Genomic DNA, 20,417 nt, shown 5'->3' with positions numbered 1-20,417 from the left:
CGCATGATAAATCTAATTTTAAGTAAAACCACAACTATAATAAATCGGGCTAAGTGATCATGTACTTTTCATGTTTGCCTAATCAAACTATCAAAGTGTTGGACACGTAACATGTTTTCTGTAACATATTACGTACACGAGGTGTTGGTTGTAAGTTGTAACTAGTATAATTCACTTGTACAATTTCCTAGAGAAAAAAGAATCTCCAAAATTTGTTTCAAAAAGATTCTAACACTCATTACATTCCCAAATCAGATCATAGTTCCATAGAATATTAGAATGATATGCGTGTCAAGATCAAATGTTTTTGATTTGTGGGGCAAATATGAACCAACTATACTATAAAACGACGACCATGCAAAAAAATTTGTTACACAGTATTACATATTTACATGTTTTATAAGCTATGTACTATAGGATGCAAATAATTGGTTAATTGGAGTCACCACTTTATATTCAGTTAAGGCATTCTTGTTATATTTTGTCATTTAATTACTTTTGTTTTGTAAGTTATTATTTGCAGTTGTTTCACTGATAAAAGAAAATGGCTGCTAGAAATATGTGGAGACTCGTTTGTAATTTTCAAAAGTACTTCTTTAAAACCGTTTAAAAAAAAAAAAAAAAAATCGAATTAAACAAGCTTAAGTCTGAATTAATAGTCTATGTACCTCTGCAGTTTCTATATAAAGCCGTAAAAATAATATGGCTGCTAGAAAGGATGTGGAGCGAGGACTTGATTGCAAACAAGATGAGGTCCAACAGCCAAAGATACATGCTAAGGAAAGCATCATCGATGGAGGATGTAAAAAAGGCAAGGCTAGTAGCAAAGGATATCCATGGATGATTTATTTAAGCACTTGTGTTGCAGTGTGTGGTTCGTACCAGTTCGGAGCTTGTGTAAGTGTTGTTCCATTTAGTCTGCCTCGATCTGTAAGCTGTTGTATCTTTCTGTACATTCACTCGGAATATTAACTAACATAATGGGTTTGTTATTTTAGATGAACTACTACAAGAGGGGGGGTGAATGGTAGTAGGTTCCAATCGCGAAACTTATGCGGAAATTAAAAACAAAACGTAAAGGAACTTAAAGCACAAAGCAAGTTTTACGAGGAAACCATCCAGTGCCTAACTGGAAGTAAAACCTCGGCCCTATTGGGACTTATAAACAAATTCCACTATAATAGGCAACTCTCCTAGTACAACCTATTACACAGACCTTTGCTTTGCAAGTTCCGCCACGGACACTTGACTCTATGATAGGACACTACCTACCAGACCTAAGACACTTCTCAGGACCCTTTTTCTCCCTTTACCCAGGAAACTTCCTAGGTGACCCAAGACACTTCTCAGGTTCCTTTCACTCACTGTGCACTCACAGCTACCACTCGAATTTTACCAGATTTCAAACTCATACACAAGCGTGAATTTAAGAGAATTCACAATCTCACCCCAAAATACAAAACACTCAAAACCCTTTTTCCCATAACAAGATCTCATCGAATATCCCTAAATACATATCTATGAATAAAGAGATAAAACTAATATGTTGAACACTCAAGATCTGTCTGGAACTCACTAGACGTATTGTAACCAAAAACCTGATAGGAACTTTGACCAGGAGGACTGACTTAGCTTCGTGGTGAAGGATAAAACCATTAAGAACGACCACTACACTTCGTCAGCCTCAACTTTGAATGAATGCATATGAGCATATTTATAGTACACTCGAATTATTCATTTCATCTTGAAAAAGATAGATTTTCTGAAAAGATAAGTTTAAAAGATATTTTCTAAAAATCAGTTTTCCGAAAATATATCTTTTTGTTAAGAATAAAAACTGTCAATAATAATAAGATAAACTTAGCATAAAATCAGATTTTATTCAAAACTTATCTTTTTGTTTAAAATACTTTTTAAACAATCTTATCTTTTTCCAAAAGGGATTTATTAGAAGATAAATATCTTTATTCAGTAAAACCAAATCCCTAAAAGATATGCACGTATAAGGTAAATATATATATCATTAAAACCGACTTTTAACGACGTTCATACTTAAGTTCCTATTAGGTTCCTGAACTCTGACAGTCTCTGAGTTCCTGACAAGTCAGTTACTCTAATTTCATTGACTGTTTGGAATTCACCTTGGTTCTATATAGACTTGTTCCAGACCGACTTTTATGTCCAACATACTTACATGAATCCTAGAGCAATATACTTCTATTTCTCTGTCTTCATGTTGCTTCTCTGAAACTCTTGTTCTGGAATCCTGTAGTCTTGATATATTCTGGATCTTAGGGTTTTCCCCAGCATTACACCGAAACCAGGTCGTTACAACCCGTTTTGAAGTTCCTGTTAAGAAACTTCTGGAAGTTCCATTTCTGGAACTCTTCTTCTAAATTTACTTGTATCCTCATGGATCCTCTAAAGTTCCTCTGTTTCAATTCCTACTTCAGCCCTCAACGCTTACTGAACCTGCAAACATCACAACACTAGAAAATCCTTATTAAATGGAAGTTTGCTCAATTCTTAACATCATCATCAAAACCTCATAAGGATCAACAAGTTGTCCCTTTTTGATGATGACGAACTGAGCAAACTTCTGAGAATAACAAAGTAAAACAGAAGGTTAGTTTTTTATTTATAAAAACAATAAAGAAAACTAAACTAAATTAAAAGACTCCTACACATACATAACCTATATATGTATAGGATACTTACCTTATGAAGCTAACATATGTAAACACATGTTTACATAGTTACCTTCATGGTCCCTTAGCCATCATCATGCTTATCAACCATAACACTTATCGTTGTTCTTGTTCCTCTATTGCTTATCCTATATTGCTCAAGTTCCTTACATATATACCTGTCATTACTCAGGTTCCTTGTATCCTGTTCCAAGCATAATTTGCTTTTTCTATGCACAACTTAACATACACGTTAGATAGATAATCATCATTAGTTTATAATCATCAAAACCTAATTGCTCAACAATTTCCCCCTTTTTGATGATGACAAACTATTGATGCTCATCACATATTAAAGGATAATCGTTGTACATTTATTCCCCCTTAGTTTTTCAAGGAAATAACATTTAAACAAGTTAAGAACATACACAAGAACTTAATAGTTAGGAACTTAGCAATACACATCATTTATCAATATATAAATACTTTCAACAATCATGATGTAATAACTTTAGACTTAATTACTGCATACCATAAGCATCATACATATTCTTCCCCCTTTTGTCATTATCAAAAAGGGTATTGTTCCACACGTTTGTTTTTCGTAAATTATATGCACTTAAAGTCATATGTCACACCTACCACCATATAATAAGTAAGTATATACTAGTTAAACACTTGTTGTTCCTAAAAGCCTCAAGGTACTCACTTTTCAAACACGGATACCATTTCCACACTAACTTCCAACTCACAATCCAAAGGCCCAACTTCAAAACCCTTAATTGAACTTGACAAATAAGAAGTTAAAATTCAAGTAAAGATCAGAGCTAAAAAGTTAGAAATGGATTGCATGAATAGACCAATTAAAGCGCAAGCTTAAAGGATATATAAAGAAGCATATGGAACAAAATAAGTAGAGGGAACGTGAAGTGGAATTTGTGCTCTTCGTTTAAACCTTTTGAGATGAGAACCGCCACATTGTACTTTATCTCAAACTCTTGAATCTCCTATTGAACACAACACATATTCATCTTGCCAATTGATAACCAAGTTCCCTTACCTTAACCACCAACTTCTTTGAGGAACATTCTCCATACTGGAACTTAAATAGATTTCAGTTTCATCATAATCAAGTTCCTTCGTCGTTTATTATTGTTCCTTCACTAGCTCACCAAGTATACGAGTACACGACATCAACATAGTCAACATTCTTCATATATAGATACCCAGGAAATTAAATATTTGATCACCCTTTTTCCTTTTCTTTCTCTTTTTTTTTTATTTTTTTTTAAAGGGTGTCATTATACAAATTTTGCATGCTTTCCTGGAATAACACATTTTAAATCAATGAAGATATTACTCACTCATACACTTGAGTTCCACAACCAGATCTGAACCATTTTGATTTCTTGGTTCCTACCTTATTCCCCCTGAGTCCCTTACCATTCTTCTTCCTTTATCTTCAACTTCCTCCTCAACATATAATCACCATTTTTTATGTTTCATCAAATCATTAAAAATCATAAAAAGATGATCAACAAACTTAGAGCACATGGGAATTAAGAATAAGAAGTAAAAGTGTGTGAACGGAAAGAGGAAATTGAATTGGGTGAATAAGAATCTTCAATTTTCTAAATATAAGACAATTAGAGTATATGCAACACAGACACACAACTTAGAGTTGTAGAATAATGTTGCGATCGAAGATATATGGTGTGGATGCTTGAAAGTTGACTAAAAGATAGGTTAGTTCCCTCTGAAATTTAAACAAGTGAGTTACAAACGGTCTGGGAACTTACCTGTCTTGTTCCACCAAAGTTTCTTCCATTGTTCCTTTGGCAACTTAGGAACTTCGTGTTTGACAGCACCCATAGTTCTATTAAGAGACCTCTAATACTATTAGGCAAGTGAGTATGTCTTTTACAACACAAGAACTAAGTGTGACACATAAACAATAAGCGCACATTCTTTACTTTATGTTTAACATGCATAGGAACCCCAACTTGACATAACTTAAGGGAAAAATACTTTATACTCATGTTATATTTCATCGAGTCTTGTTCCATTAAGCAATAAACAAGAATATGATAAGTCAAGACACAACCATAAGAGAATCAATTCACAAATTCACATATTGCATCCATACCAAAGATATATCAATCCAATTCATCTAATGCCGACATGTGAAAGGAACTTATATCTTATATAGTCTCATATCAATAAAGATGTAACTATTAATACATAGGTTGATATGATGGCTTACCTTGGAGTTCTTGAAGTGGTTATTCTGTTCCTTGATGATTTCGAATCTAATATGAACTTCCACTTCTAACACTAGTTCCATTGTCAGTGGTTAATGCTTAAAAATATATTTTCTTATCATAGATTAGCAAAAATCAATGCACAATGTCTCGTTAGTTGTACCAAAAATATAATTAATGTAAGTAAGTACAACTAATAACTCAATCCATCTTGAAAACAAAAATTGATAATTTTAAAGCTCAATTTTCAAGAAGGAACTTGGATAGCAATCTATCCTAGAGTATGTTCCACATAGACATCTATAACAAAATGTTATACAAAAGACATCCAAGACATCCATGTGGTACAACTCTAATCCCATATAAACAACAAGATAAAATAATGTTCAATTACCTTCAAGTCTAGCTACACGAGCAATAAGTTCCTTAAAAACAATACATACCTTTGTATTGGTTGTTTCCTTTAAGAACCAACCTAGCTTTGTTCCATTCACGTGCCTTACTCAACAAGCTTTTTCCAGAACACCCTTTTTGATCTCCGACCCTTTTTAGGTGTTCTAGAATAGGTTTAGAATGTAATACACACCTTCTTCCTTTTAAGCTCATCGAGTTCCTGTTGCACATCTAATCTTCAAGCTACATCCTCAAATCCTTCAATGTCGTGAGGCTCGGCCTTGGTTACATATGCATATAAGACACTTTAGTTCCATAGTTTGTTGAGATATTGCTGGTCAGAACAAATATTATCTCAGCTCTGGAACTTCGTTGGAACTTGCTTTCTTATATTGAGTTCATTGAACTTTGCTGCATGAGTTGGAACTTAACATCTAAAAGTTCCTCAACATATGTAGCTATCCCTTGCTGTTATTCTTAGTGACATATTTCTTTACTAGGAACTCAGTTAGTTCTACAGTAACTTGTGAGTTCATCTTTATAACCTGTTTGATGGGAACAAACCTGTTAGTCTCAAAATATGTTCACTTATGGCACATTAAACATGATAGTGTCAACTCTATATGTTTTACTAGTCTAGGCGTTTATGGATAAATCGCCTTGGTACTTCTATCATCAAACATCCCTAAGTAGAACATAGGGTGTCTTGTTCATCAAAGATCTATTGCTTCAGTGTTGATGATGTAGCCAGAGACATTGAAAACTATTCTAAAGAACCTGAAAAGACCATTAGTATATAATTTTGTTCTCTTCTTGTCTTTCATGATTCAAAATTGGAAACTTGTTGACAATCCTGTGTTCCTGCAACAAACACTAAACATGACTGGAACTAGGTTCCATTGTTAGATCTATAATCTCATAAGTGATGAATACTTAGCCACATACCCTGTGATAGAAAAGACTTTCAATAAACAGTTCATCATCTCTTCTATTAAGAAAAGAAACCAAGTATTCATTTGCTTTCATTACTTATAAACAAGACATCTCTTTCAATTAGTCTCTACATATCACATGGTAAACATATCCATATCACTAAGATCCAATGGATTAGTGTTGCTTACCATCTACCTGATGTTGAAAGAGAATGTAACATGTGTTTCATTCTCATGCTTCTCGATCTTAACCTGTTTGGAACTTACATGTACATATACCTATTATCGAGTTCCTACTAGGTTTATCAAGCATGAAAAGATTAACATGTTCACAGTTTGAAGCATAGAGGTATCTCATCTTCAATAAAACCTAGAAATGTCAGGTTGTTGTTAGGAATCACCTTGAGATCCACAAATGATGTGTTCCCTTTTTGACTCCCTTCATATGTGACATTTCCACTCTTTATTGATGATGTCATTTTGAAGCCATAAAACAACTAGAGTTACAAGCAATTGAAAACCAGAATGTGCATTAAAAACTTGACAAGAAAAATATTCACAATGGGATAGGAACTTGACTTACTAACTTCCTGTTATGTAGAAATTTTACCTTTCGTGTTAGTATTATAAGTCAAAGTTCTTCCATTGCAGGTTTATAGCAAGAGATACCTTGATTTGGCTATCATCATCTCTTTTGGATCCTCGCTGTCGAGATAATGCAAGTTCCCTCCTATTATAAACCTTCAACTCTTCCATGTTCCTTTTGACATAAAGTTGGAACATGTCCTTCTGGTCCTTTAGACCGTTGTATCTTGGGTAGAGGAACGTGTTGATTTAATCTCAAATTCTTCAACACCTTGTCAAAGTCCCTCATATTATCATTCAAAAGATATAACCTGAAAGTTCACAACCCAAGAGATTCCTTTGTGCCTTTAAAATGTCAGTAGGTTAGTCAAAAGAGGTAGATAAAACCTAAAGCATAAAAGTGTTAAAACATAAAGTTCCTGTAAGAATACTCCCTTTTAGATGTCGTTCCATCAACAAAATGATGAATCTCCAACACGCAGTCAAAGATAATCATCTTAACTCATTATCCTTCATAAGAGTCTGCTACAGGAATTAATGCTTTGTTCCAAATAAGAACTTAACTGGAACTTGAACAAGAATCTTTACAGGAACGTATACGCTAACTCCTATAGCACCTTGATATAGAAGCTTTGTTATTCCTGTATCCCTAATTCGTTTTATCATTCCAAGTTCACCAAGTTCCAACCAATTTAAGCACTGAGCTCCTAATGGAACAAACTTTTACGCACCAATTTGTCTCAATGGACAAACCTACAAAACAATGATTAATAACTTGCACAAAGCTAGAAGAGAAGTTAGTTTGTCATGATATACATTATAAACATCCAAACAACTTCTCTTTTCATCCATTCACAAATAACCTTCATAAGATTAGGGAATTGAATTTCAATTGGAATTTGTGAAGGATTAATACATACCAAAAGAACATGACCAATATTTACAGAGAGATGTATAGGCAACTTACACACTTATTCATGTTGTCGATTCACCTACTACAAACCTCTTATAAAGGCTTTCTAGTGAGAGGAATTTGCACATAATTGCTTATATACAAACAACCAAAGTTCATCATTATTAATAAGTTGTCTCCACTCACTTAGCCTGCAAAATCAGTCATCTTTTGGCTTTGGTTACCCAATTTATATTGGGTACTTTCATGTTAGTAATAGACATTAATAATCCATAATTAAAACAACTACGGTTAAACCAACTATCTTTACTAACAATAAACATCATGTGTCTACATAATAAATATTCAGAAAAACACATACACATGATAAGGTCATTCTTTGGAAAATATTCAAAATATACGTTCATTACCTTGCCCAAAGAATTAAGTTTCCATACAGGGATAATCCAGGTTCCAAGAGACCAAATATGCATAATTCTACATAATACGTTCCTTGAACTATTTCCAGTAAACCGATTCTTTAAAAATAAATCAATTTGTAAATCTGACAAATACTTTTCACTCTATAAATCAAATTTGAGGTTACACAAAATTGATTTGCAAACTTTCAAAACAAAATCCAAAATTTAACTAGAAATACTACAAGGAACTTGTACACATAATGTCATGCATATAATCAAGACTTCAAAGACGAGACACTTACCTCAAAGATGTTCATCTTTGAATCACATCTGCTTCACAAGCAGACTTTGGTCTTCACGTGGTATTCGGAACGTTCTAGGGTTGAGTTCCATTCACTGCATTCCTTGTAGATATCCATCCTAGCCTGGAACTTGCTCCTCGGGGTTACCCGGTTTATCAAGAGCACCTGCTCTGATACCAATTGTTATTTTAGATGAACTACTACAAGAGGGGGGGTGAATGGTAGTAGGTTCCAATCGCGAAACTTATGCGGAAATTAAAAACAAAACGTAAAGGAACTTAAAGCACAAAGCAAGTTTTACGAGGAAACCATCCAGTGCCTAACTGGAAGTAAAACCTCGGCCCTATTGGGACTTATAAACAAATTCCACTATAATAGGCAACTCTCCTAGTACAACCTATTACACAGACCTTTGCTTTGCAAGTTCCGCCACGGACACTTGACTCTATGATAGGACACTACCTACCAGACCTAAGACACTTCTCAGGACCCTTTTTCTCCCTTTACCCAGGAAACTTCCTAGGTGACCCAAGACACTTCTCAGGTTCCTTTCACTCACTGTGCACTCACAGCTACCACTCGAATTTTACCAGATTTCAAACTCATACACAAGCGTGAATTTAAGAGAATTCACAATCTCACCCCAAAATACAAAACACTCAAAACCCTTTTTCCCATAACAAGATCTCATCGAATATCCCTAAATACATATCTATGAATAAAGAGATAAAACTAATATGTTGAACACTCAAGATCTGTCTGGAACTCACTAGACGTATTGTAACCAAAAACCTGATAGGAACTTTGACCAGGAGGACTGACTTAGCTTCGTGGTGAAGGATAAAACCATTAAGAACGACCACTACACTTCGTCAGCCTCAACTTTGAATGAATGCATATGAGCATATTTATAGTACACTCGAATTATTCATTTCATCTTGAAAAAGATAGATTTTCTGAAAAGATAAGTTTAAAAGATATTTTCTAAAAATCAGTTTTCCGAAAATATATCTTTTTGTTAAGAATAAAAACTGTCAATAATAATAAGATAAACTTAGCATAAAATCAGATTTTATTCAAAACTTATCTTTTTGTTTAAAATACTTTTTAAACAATCTTATCTTTTTCCAAAAGGGATTTATTAGAAGATAAATATCTTTATTCAGTAAAACCAAATCCCTAAAAGATATGCACGTATAAGGTAAATATATATATCATTAAAACCGACTTTTAACGACGTTCATACTTAAGTTCCTATTAGGTTCCTGAACTCTGACAGTCTCTGAGTTCCTGACAAGTCAGTTACTCTAATTTCATTGACTGTTTGGAATTCACCTTGGTTCTATATAGACTTGTTCCAGACCGACTTTTATGTCCAACATACTTACATGAATCCTAGAGCAATATACTTCTATTTCTCTGTCTTCATGTTGCTTCTCTGAAACTCTTGTTCTGGAATCCTGTAGTCTTGATATATTCTGGATCTTAGGGTTTTCCCCAGCATTACACCGAAACCAGGTCGTTACCACCCGTTTTGAAGTTCCTGTTAAGAAACTTCTGGAAGTTCCATTTCTGGAACTCTTCTTCTAAATTTACTTGTATCCTCATGGATCCTCTAAAGTTCCTCTGTTTCAATTCCTACTTCAGCCCTCAACGCTTACTGAACCTGCAAACATCACAACACTAGAAAATCCTTATTAAATGGAAGTTTGCTCAATTCTTAACATCATCATCAAAACCTCATAAGGATCAACAAGTTGTCCCTTTTTGATGATGACGAACTGAGCAAACTTCTGAGAATAACAAAGTAAAACAGAAGGTTAGTTTTTTATTTATAAAAACAATAAAGAAAACTAAACTAAATTAAAAGACTCCTACACATACATAACCTATATATGTATAGGATACTTACCTTATGAAGCTAACATATGTAAACACATGTTTACATAGTTACCTTCATGGTCCCTTAGCCATCATCATGCTTATCAACCATAACACTTATCGTTGTTCTTGTTCCTCTATTGCTTATCCTATATTGCTCAAGTTCCTTACATATATACCTGTCATTACTCAGGTTCCTTGTATCCTGTTCCAAGCATAATTTGCTTTTTCTATGCACAACTTAACATACACGTTAGATAGATAATCATCATTAGTTTATAATCATCAAAACCTAATTGCTCAACAGGGTTGATATTCAGGCTGGCTACTCTTCTCCTACACAGTCTGCAATAACTGCAAAACTTCATCTGTCAACTGCTGAGGTTTGCTGACAGTCCGCTTCTATGTGTATTTTGCAATATCGGTTTAGCTATTTTTGATGTGCATAAAGCTCCTAAGATGTTTATTTTTGTTCCTGATTTTCATGCAGTTTTCACTTTTTGGTTCTATACTGACTTTTGGTGCTATGTTTGGCGCTATAACAAGTGGACCGATGGCTGATTTTGTTGGTCGAAAATGGGTAGGAAGCAAAATTTATCAGGGTACTATGTCACAGGCTAACTTCTTTGGTGCATGATATGAATTCTTTTTAAATTTGATTTATTGGCAGGCAATGGGACTGTATGCCACATGCTGCGTAGCAGGGTGGTTAGTTATATATTTTTCCAAGGTTGAGACTAATATTTTCTTGTAAAACTATAAATAATAATTATTAACTAATGTTGTTTTAATTAAATGAAATAAATTGTTAAGATATTATCCTATGAAAAGCAGGGTACTTTTGTTTTGGACATAGGAAGATTAGCCGGAGGATATGGAATGGGTGCCTTCTCCTATGTGGTACGTATGTTCTGTTATACATTGTAATCTTTAAACTATTGATTTGAGCTCAACTAAATGTCGGTGTTATGTACTATGATAAATTTTACAGGTTCCTATTTACATTGCTGAAATATCACCTGTAAACATTCGAGGAGCCCTTACAACACTGAATCAGGTGTGTTTATATATATATATATATATATATTATATATATATATATATATATATATATATATATATAATATATATATATATATATATAATATATATATATATATATATATATATATATATATATATATATATGTATATGACAATTCCAAAGTTACAGAGAACATTTTAAAGGAAAATCTCTTTGAACTTTTGAAGCATACTTTTCATTAAGCAACATATTAGAATTCTGTCCAAAAATACATTATAGGGGCGCTTACTTGCTCTTATTTATTATACAGGTCATGATCTCTACAGGGGTCTCAGTGGCATTTATAATAGGGATAGGTATCATGGAGAGCATTAGCATTAACCGGTAAAGGCTTCATAAAAGCATACCTGATCATTAAGGAAAAGCTAGCAATTCAGCCAAAAAGTAACTTAATGATATGATGCAGGACTAATCCCTTGTGCTATTATGATTTTGGGTTTGTTTCTTATTCCGGAGTCACCAAGATGGCTGGTACGAATACATAAACTATAGGTAACATAATATACTCAACATGATCTGCAAGGAAAACTAAGTGCGTGTTGGTCGTTGGTTATGGATATAGGCAAGAAGAGGAAATCAGGAGTACAAAGATGCACTTCAAAAACTTCGAGGCCAAGATGCAGACATAACTCATGAAGTAGCTGAGATCCAGGTATTGTGTCAGCAAATTAAATGAAATTGTATAAACATTTGAATTATTGACTCATGTATTTTCATTTGATAGAGTTGTATAGAGGAGCTCAAACATCACCCGAAAGCTAGAATATTTGACCTGTTTCAGAAGAAATATCTACGCTCTGTCATAGTAAGTTTAACTGGTACTGATAGTTTACTTACAATGAGGTGTTACTGCTTCTTGAGACGATAGTTTAATGGTGTTTCTTCCAGGTAGGAGTTGGATTAATGGTGTTGCAACAGTTTGGGGGAATCAATGGAATTTTCTTCTATGCAAGCAATATTTTTGAGACTGCAGGTAAAAGGACTTTGTTTAATTCTTCACAACAGAACATGAATGTACGTACAGTCTGTTTGAAAGGCGGCAATTAATAGTACTAATGTTAATGAACTTGTATTTAAATTTGAAAGGAAATTTTGATCATGGCAATGTTACTGTACATACCCAGTTACCCACAAGTATCTCCAAGTATCTTTTTTGCTATAACATGTGGAGAAGCATTACCATGAACTTTGAAATGGGACTTTCCTTGCCTATTACTTATAAGCTTACCATTAACACCACTTCTTACTGCTTACTTAGCCATCAGTAAAGTTTGAAAGCTTTCTCATAAAGTATTCAAAGATGCCTTGAATCTCATTGCTTTTTCGACAGGATTTTCCTCAAAGATTGGAACAGTTATATATGCTTTACTGCAGGTTTGAGGCAAAACATCCCTGTTACTAAAGGCAGTGATTCTGTTATGTCTATTGTCACTTCCCTAAGAATTATACTCTGCAGGTTGTGATTCCATCTGTTGGAGCAACGTTGATTGATAAAGCTGGAAGAAAGCCTTTACTATTGGTAAAGATTACCTCTATCCTTTAAAATTACCTTTTGATTATTACATTTGATGACTTGGGAAACATATCTTATACACTACAGGTTTCGGCGACAGGATCAGCTTTAGGTTGCTTTCTCACATCAGTTGCATTCTACCTCAAGGTAACTTATGAAATAAAAACAAACGGAGGTAGTATAATAGTCGACAACTTGCAGTAGACTTGTAACCACAGAAATGATACTTTTAATTCTATATTAGGTTCATCAGGAATCGACAAAAGCAGGAGGTATACTTGCAGCTACTGGTATGCAGAGTTTTAGCTGTTACAAAAGAAACGATTTCACAAATACTGCTCATGAATGTTTTGTACATGTCAAGCTCACAAATGTTTCTTTTATGAGTGTAATAGGTATACATAGCGTTCTATTCGATAGGAATGGGTCCGGTCCCCTGGGTTGTAATGTCAGAGGTAACCCCAAACCATATAAACTATTTGTTCTTGTTAGTTAAGATAGTAAATGTCAGCAATCTACTGAGAAGTTTTTTATAAATGACAGATTTTCCCGATAATGTAAAAGGAGTGGCTGGAAGCCTGGCAACACTCGTGAACTGGTTTGGTGCTTGGGCAGTCTCTTATACATTCAATTTTCTGATGGAATGGAGCTCATATGGTACACCACAGCTCTACTTTGGATCAGATTTACGACTGAAACAACTAAGCAAAATATGTAATATATATACCTTACAATACTATAAACACTGCACATTCATGATCATAGTTTTTCTGTACTTGTCAGGTACCTTCCTTATCTTTGCTGTGACTTATGCACTCGGCATCATTTTTGTCGTCATGGTTGTGCCTGAAACAAATGGGAGAACTTTGGAGGAAATCCAAATCACCCTTAATGGATAGTGATAGGGTCCATAACAATTTTTAAAGGGAGAGAACAACGGCATCAGAAACCCTTGTTAGAAATGTGTAAACCTTTACTAGAGAATGTATACAATCATACAAATTTACTGATACATGAATAAGTGAAAATTTTCCTTGACAAAAACTATCAGACTCCAAGAATACTCTAAATACTCAAAATCTTAAATTTGTGATGAAGTAGTAGTTTAGGACAGCTAATATACATTAATTTTTTAACAATGATCATGTATATGCAAGCTTGGTAATTGAACTTTATCACATTAGCTGATAGATGGTTCTATTTTTAAAATTTCTTCAGTTTAGTTCATTTGGTAATGTAAGCCGGAAACATGAGGATTATATTGTCATAAATAAGAAAAAGGAATTTAATTAGAAAGTCAAATTACAACAACAATAAACATGTATAACACATAGATTCACAAATCGTCAAATACACAGATTGTAATGATTAAAATGTATGCACCTCTTGTTGATGATCAATTGAAAACTACAGTTAAAGCTGAATTAGCATCCATGAAGTCAGCAATCCCATGACTTCTAATGATTTTAGGTGGCTTATACTGACTAGCAGGAGCACCATTTTCAACAGCCTTGTGGAGTAACAAATCGAAAGTACCCGGCTGAACAACTGATAGCACCAAAGTTCCGATTTCACCATTTCCTCTCTTCAATTTATACATAGCTCCCAAACCATCTTCTATAGTAGACCGACAACTTTCAAGAAGCAAAACTGACTCGTTCTCCTTCTCCTTTTCTGGAAGTATACACTCGTGTGCAAACTCAACAAAGATCTTAACTTGTTTAGCTTCTGAATCCAAGTCCATAAAACCCGCAAACTCTACTAACTTCCCAAGTAACAAACTCCCCCCTGCAAGCTCCAAGTTCTGAACAGCTCTAAACAAGTCTTTCTCAGTTAAAATTTCGCTAGGATTTTTAGGAGCCCTCATGACTAACTCCAATTCAGGGATGAATTATAAAATCCTACGACTTTTACAACATCGCCTAGACGATAACGATATAGTCCTCTGTAAGTTGTCGCAACAACTTCATACATCTTTCCCACTTCCACCTCAGAAAAATCAACTGTTTCTTTTCCTGCAAAAGCATTTTTATCGTACAAATCGAATGGAAGAAATTCAAAGTAAGCTGCTGTTGGGAGCATAACGAAACGAGTCAGCTCAGGAAGTTGCATAATATCCATGTTGATGCCTACACAACATTCTGAAGCAAAATACTCACCACCTAGCAATGGAACATCTCCTGCATAATATTTCAGTTTCGTGTAATACTGTTGCATACTTCCTGTAGTAATACACCTGACATATCTAGCATTTGGCCATAACTTACCAATAACTCCTTCCCAATTCTCTTCTTGACAAATTGCTCGAACTCTATTCGCAATTTTTTCCTCAGGCCCACAGAGAAGTTCATTAACTGAGTCCCTCATTGCAATGTCAGTAATTTCAGAACTTACAGTCCCTGATTCAAGATCATTACAAAGCTGCTCCCACTTAATTTGTAAAACTGAGAAGGCCTTAATCAAAGATATAGCATATGGTGCTCGAATGGAATCGATTACCTCGAACTTTCTTAGGCCACAAAGTAGATGACAGAACATCTGTTGTTGTAGATTCGAACCCTTAACAACTTCAGCAGGGGCGATGCACGTAGAAAGAAACTGAGACTGACTTTCTTTGCTGCCTGACAATGGTATTGAAGATGCAGCCATTGCCTTGAACCCACTTTTAGTAATTATGACATTTCCAGCATACAGAAACCACAGGCTCTTATTGACCAACGGCCTTGGGGGAACAACCTGCAAATGCTCGATCGATATTAGATCATTTTGTACATCCTATAAAGATACGAGTATGTAAAACTAATGTCAATTCAATTGCATTTTGTTCAATCAGATTCAGTAATGTAAGTATGTAACCATATGCATTTTGAAATTGTGCTCCAAGTTAATATAAAAACAATCAATTGACAAATATTAAGGGTGCAATGGACCTCTGTCTTGGATTATTGCACATTACCTCATACCATGTACGTGCTCTCGGGTGCATACATCAAAATATCAATTACGGAGTGGTACAGAGTTGTATATTGTGATCGATCTCAGGCAAGTTTTTAGATTGAACTGGTTGTACCGTATGTATGGTACAACTAAGGCTATTTACTTGTCCATGTGCTTGTATCTTGTGAGCGAATGGACTGAAAATAAAGTAATATAATTAGGGGTATGAAAATTAATATATACCCTTCAAATTACATTGTAAAAATTCATCCGATCCATAAGTTTAATAAGTATTCAATGGGTTATGGAATGCACATGGAGAAGGCATTATATAAAAGATTAGTCGTCTATCATGACTTGAGACAGTGATTAAGCCACTAATAATTTGGGCCAACTAGTCCTAAGTGAACTATTTGTGTGAGGGACTGAGGGTACTAATTTGGAAATTTGCAGAAGCTTCTGTATAGTTTGGTAGTAAAATAATGTCTAGTTCTCCTCAATTTATTTTTGTTGAACTGAAATTATTTTATTCCATTAAGACTTATTTTTATTGATTCCCTATAAAATCTTTTTTTTTTTTTTTGGGTGAGAATTAAATGGATTTTTTTGACTTTTACCACAAAAAAAATCACGAAATTGTTTTTTAATACCAAAAATTTTAAAAGTTTTATTTTACCACCAAAAAAATTTCTAAAAATTATTTTTTATTACATACCGTCAAGAAAAAACCGTTAAATTTAACGGTTTAAAAATAAATCTTTAATTTTCGTGTGCAAAACTTGTTGTTCATTGGTTTAGGCGGGGCATTTCGGCCATTTGGACCCAATTTGAAGTTAGAATTGACAAAAACAATGATCGGAAATGCCTCGTTTTGCGTGTTTCACGCAAACCGAGGTATTTTTAAACACGTAAAAAAGGAAGCATTTTCGATTAATATTTATCAATTCTGACCTCAAATTGGATCAAAGGACCAAAATGCCCCCCAAAACCCCTAAAGATGATGTGTTTGGCACGAAAATCGAAGAATTTAAAATATTCCGTTTGGTTTTTAACGGCATGTGGTAAAGAACAATTTTTATTTTTTTTTGTTTGTAAAAAATAAAATTTAATGGAAAATTTAATAACTACCACCATCTATAATAGGCAAAATTTGAATTACCATGTCAAGGTTTTTTTTTAAGTACCACCTAGTTTTTTTTCCAAAACTTTTTAAACTCCCACCTGTTTAACGAAAGACGTCATTATGGGGCCCAATTTCGTGTTTTTCCTCTTTTACCCTCTCTCCTCCCTCGAATTACCGTGTTTTCCTTGCCCAAATTGCATGATTTAATTGTGTTTTCGTCCTAGTTACTTGTTTAATTGTCCAATTTTCATTTCATAAACCTTAATTTTTTAATTTTAGCAAAACCCCCAAATTGATTACCCCCACCCTAATTACACTATTCAATTCCATTCGAAATAGGTAAGATTGCAGAATTGTAAACCTAATTTGAGTAATTGAAATCGAATTTCAAAGAAGAATTCGAAAAAAGGGAGAAGGAAGGCAAGGAAACAGGGGAATTCAAGGGAAGAGAGAGGGAAAACGCGAAATTGGGCCCCATGATGACTTCATTCGTCAAACAGGTGGGAATTTATAAAAGTTTTGCAAAAAACTAAGTGGTAATTTAAAAAAAAAAAAAAAAAAACTTGAGGTGGTAATTTCAATTTTGCCTACTATAAATGATGGTAATTATCAAATTTTCCTTTCAAAATTTTTTGGTACTAAAAAACAATTTTGAGATTTCTTTTTGCGGTAAAAGTCAAAAATTCTAAATTAAATCTATTCTTTAACAGCAGGTTTCTGGTGTGGCCAGCCGCACGGTGCGGCAGAGTACCACATCAACAAACAACAAGTAACCCCCTTCGACCTAGTAATCTCCTTAGTAACCACTAGTAATCCCTCCAACCTAGTAACCCCTAATTAAGTAACCCTCCAACTTAGTAACCCCTCCGACCTAGTAATCCCTAATTAAGTAACCCTCCGACTTAGTAACCCCTCCGACTTAGTAATCCCTCTAGTACCCCTGATTAAGTAGCCTCTAATTAAGTAACCCTCCGACTTAGTAACCCCTATAGTAACCCCTCCGACCTAGTAACCCCTGATTAAGTAACCCAACTAGTAACCCCTGATTAAGTAACCCCTCCGACCTAGTAACCCCCCTAGTAACCCCTCCAACCTAGTAACCCCTCTAATAATCCCCAATTAAGTAACCCCTGATTAAGTAACCCCTCTAGTAACCCTTCCGATTTATTAGTAACCCCTGATTAAGTAACCCTTCTGATTTAGTAACCCCCCTAGTAACCCCTCCAACCTAGTAACCCCTCTAGTAATCCCCAATTAAGTAACCCCTGATTAAGTAACCCCTCTAGTAACCCTTCCGATTTATTAGTAACCCCTGATTAAATAACCCCTCTGATTTAGTAACCCCTGACCAAACTAGTAACCTCAACCGAGTAACCCCTTACTAATAAACCACCAATTTCACTGCAAATGCAACCACCAAACCACCAATTTCAATGTACGACCACAACAATTATCCACTGAGGATCCAATTCTCAAGGATGGAAGAAAAATTTAACAATCAAAATAATGAAATAAAAAGTAACAACAACTTTGTCAATACCAATCATTGCAATTTATCAATTACTGTAGCAAAATAAAGTTCACAATCAAAGGAATCAATTGAAAATTACAAACAAATGTAACAATAGCTTTTACAATCCCGAGTTTTTTTAGCTCAAATGTCGAAAACAATCATTATTATGAGTTTGAAGAAGCTAAGGGTTTTTTTTTCCTTCTTAAAAGCTCCAATTTAACTAAAGCTTCTTCACTCTTCAGCGGCCTTAACATCATTTCTAGAAGATAAATCTTTGCTATCAGAAACATCAAAGGCAAAAGTAACCTTCATATCACCAGATTTGTTGAAATTTGGGGGAAATTTTAGGGTTTGGATCTTTGAAATTTAGAGGCGGAGATATGAGTTGGTTTGATTGACTAAGACGACGACGGTTGAGATGAAGACGACGGTGTAAGTCGTGCTCCAGCCATTAGCGGTTAGAGAGCAAGTTAGAAAGAGAAAATGAGAAGATAGATCTGAGAGGTGAGGAGAGAAGAGAGAGAAAAAGAATTAAAAAAAAAATTAAAATTATGGTTGGCCGCACGGTATAGCCTGCCACATATGAAATTTTGTAATTCTTTAAAGTTACTAAACAGAACGCACTTTTACTAAATTTGTTGAACTTAACTTAATTTTGATGAATTGAAAATATTTTTAGTACACTAAATTATTTTACTCCATACTGAATATTTTTGGGGAAGTAAACATGGTGATAATATAATTTCTAGGAAGTATATGTCAATAAGGTCAATCGGTCATCTGTGAAAGAAGACTATAATTCTTCCGAAAAAAATTCGATCTGATAGGTATCAAAAATTACATTGAGCTGTGGACTTTGTAGTCAACTAGCCACTTTTCACAGACAAATTGAGCGTCCATTGGAAATTGTCTCGCTTCTAGTAATACGTAGTAATAAGTTTTCTCTAAATGTTTGAAGTAATGATGTTCTTTTCCACTAAAGTAGATTACTCCTTCTGTCTCTAATTACATTCCTACTTTTAGTAATTATTCACATAATAGAGAGAAGTAAAAATCTAATTAAGTGACAAATGGAGTAGATAATAAGAGATACTATAAATAGGAAAATTTTGATAATTACCACCTACTATTGTTTCCATTTTAGCAATAACCACCTAGTATTTTTTTTTTTTAAATTACCACCAACTTTTTTCTTAAAAACTAAAAGTTTCCACTTAGTAGGCTCTCAACCACCTTATGACGTCATATGAGCCTTACATAATACCTTCCCTCCCTTTTTCCTCCCATTTCTTATTCTCACTCGATACTTCACTCATTGGTTCAATTTTTCGCTGAAAGAAATCAAAAAAGCAAACAATATTCAATCAATAATTTGGTTTAGAGAAGTGAATTGCAATGTTTTTGATTTCTTTCAGCGAAAAATTGAATCTGGGAGTGAAGTATCGAGTGAGACATATGAAATGGGAGGGAAAAGGGGAGGGAAGGTATTATGTGGGCCCCACATGACGTCATAAGGTGGTTGAGAGCCAAATAAGTGGGAATTTTTGGTGTTTTAGAAAAACGTTGGTGGTATTTTAAAAAATAATAATAATAATAATACTAGGTGGTGTTTCGGGGGTTTTTGTCCCTTGGGAGAGTTACAATACTGAGACTAGATTCAACAAAGGACGCCTGCACCTGCAAAGCAAACGGACCGCCGGATGGTCGGTGGTCTGCCTCCGAAGATTAAGTTAGTAAGCGTTCGGTAATAAAATGTGCGGAAGTAAAGTTTATCTGCTCGGATTCCAAGCTCAGGTAAAGTGCTGTGTGTTCCTTGAAAACGACAGCTCGGTGGTAAGTGACGTGTTGTCTCGTATTGCGTGTATATTCTCTCTCCCGTCATAAATGGAAGA

General features: G+C 34.5%; 1 protein-coding gene and 1 pseudogene across 1 annotated transcript; one reads left to right on the top strand and one right to left on the bottom strand.

The window, feature by feature from the left end:
• The first annotated feature begins 368 nt into the window (after positions 1 to 368).
• LOC110709982 lies at positions 369 to 13,980 on the top strand (annotated as a pseudogene).
• A 245-nt stretch (positions 13,981 to 14,225) lies between these two features.
• Positions 14,226 to 16,139, bottom strand: LOC110709989 (probable indole-3-acetic acid-amido synthetase GH3.6). The gene is made up of 2 exons (XM_021888246.1): positions 15,909 to 16,139; positions 14,226 to 15,688 (listed from the first exon to the last, which is right to left on the bottom strand). Exons 1-2 carry the CDS (start codon positions 15,936 to 15,938, stop codon positions 14,822 to 14,824), a joined length of 897 nt encoding a protein of 298 aa, XP_021743938.1. The 5' UTR covers positions 15,939 to 16,139; the 3' UTR covers positions 14,226 to 14,821.
• Between the last annotated feature and the right edge of the window lie 4,278 nt (positions 16,140 to 20,417).

The sequence above is a fragment of the Chenopodium quinoa genome, unplaced genomic scaffold, assembly GCF_001683475.1.
Source record: "Chenopodium quinoa cultivar QQ74 unplaced genomic scaffold, ASM168347v1, whole genome shotgun sequence".
Taxonomy (NCBI): domain Eukaryota; kingdom Viridiplantae; phylum Streptophyta; class Magnoliopsida; order Caryophyllales; family Amaranthaceae; genus Chenopodium; species Chenopodium quinoa.
This window is presented reverse-complemented; position numbering and strand designations above follow the sequence as displayed.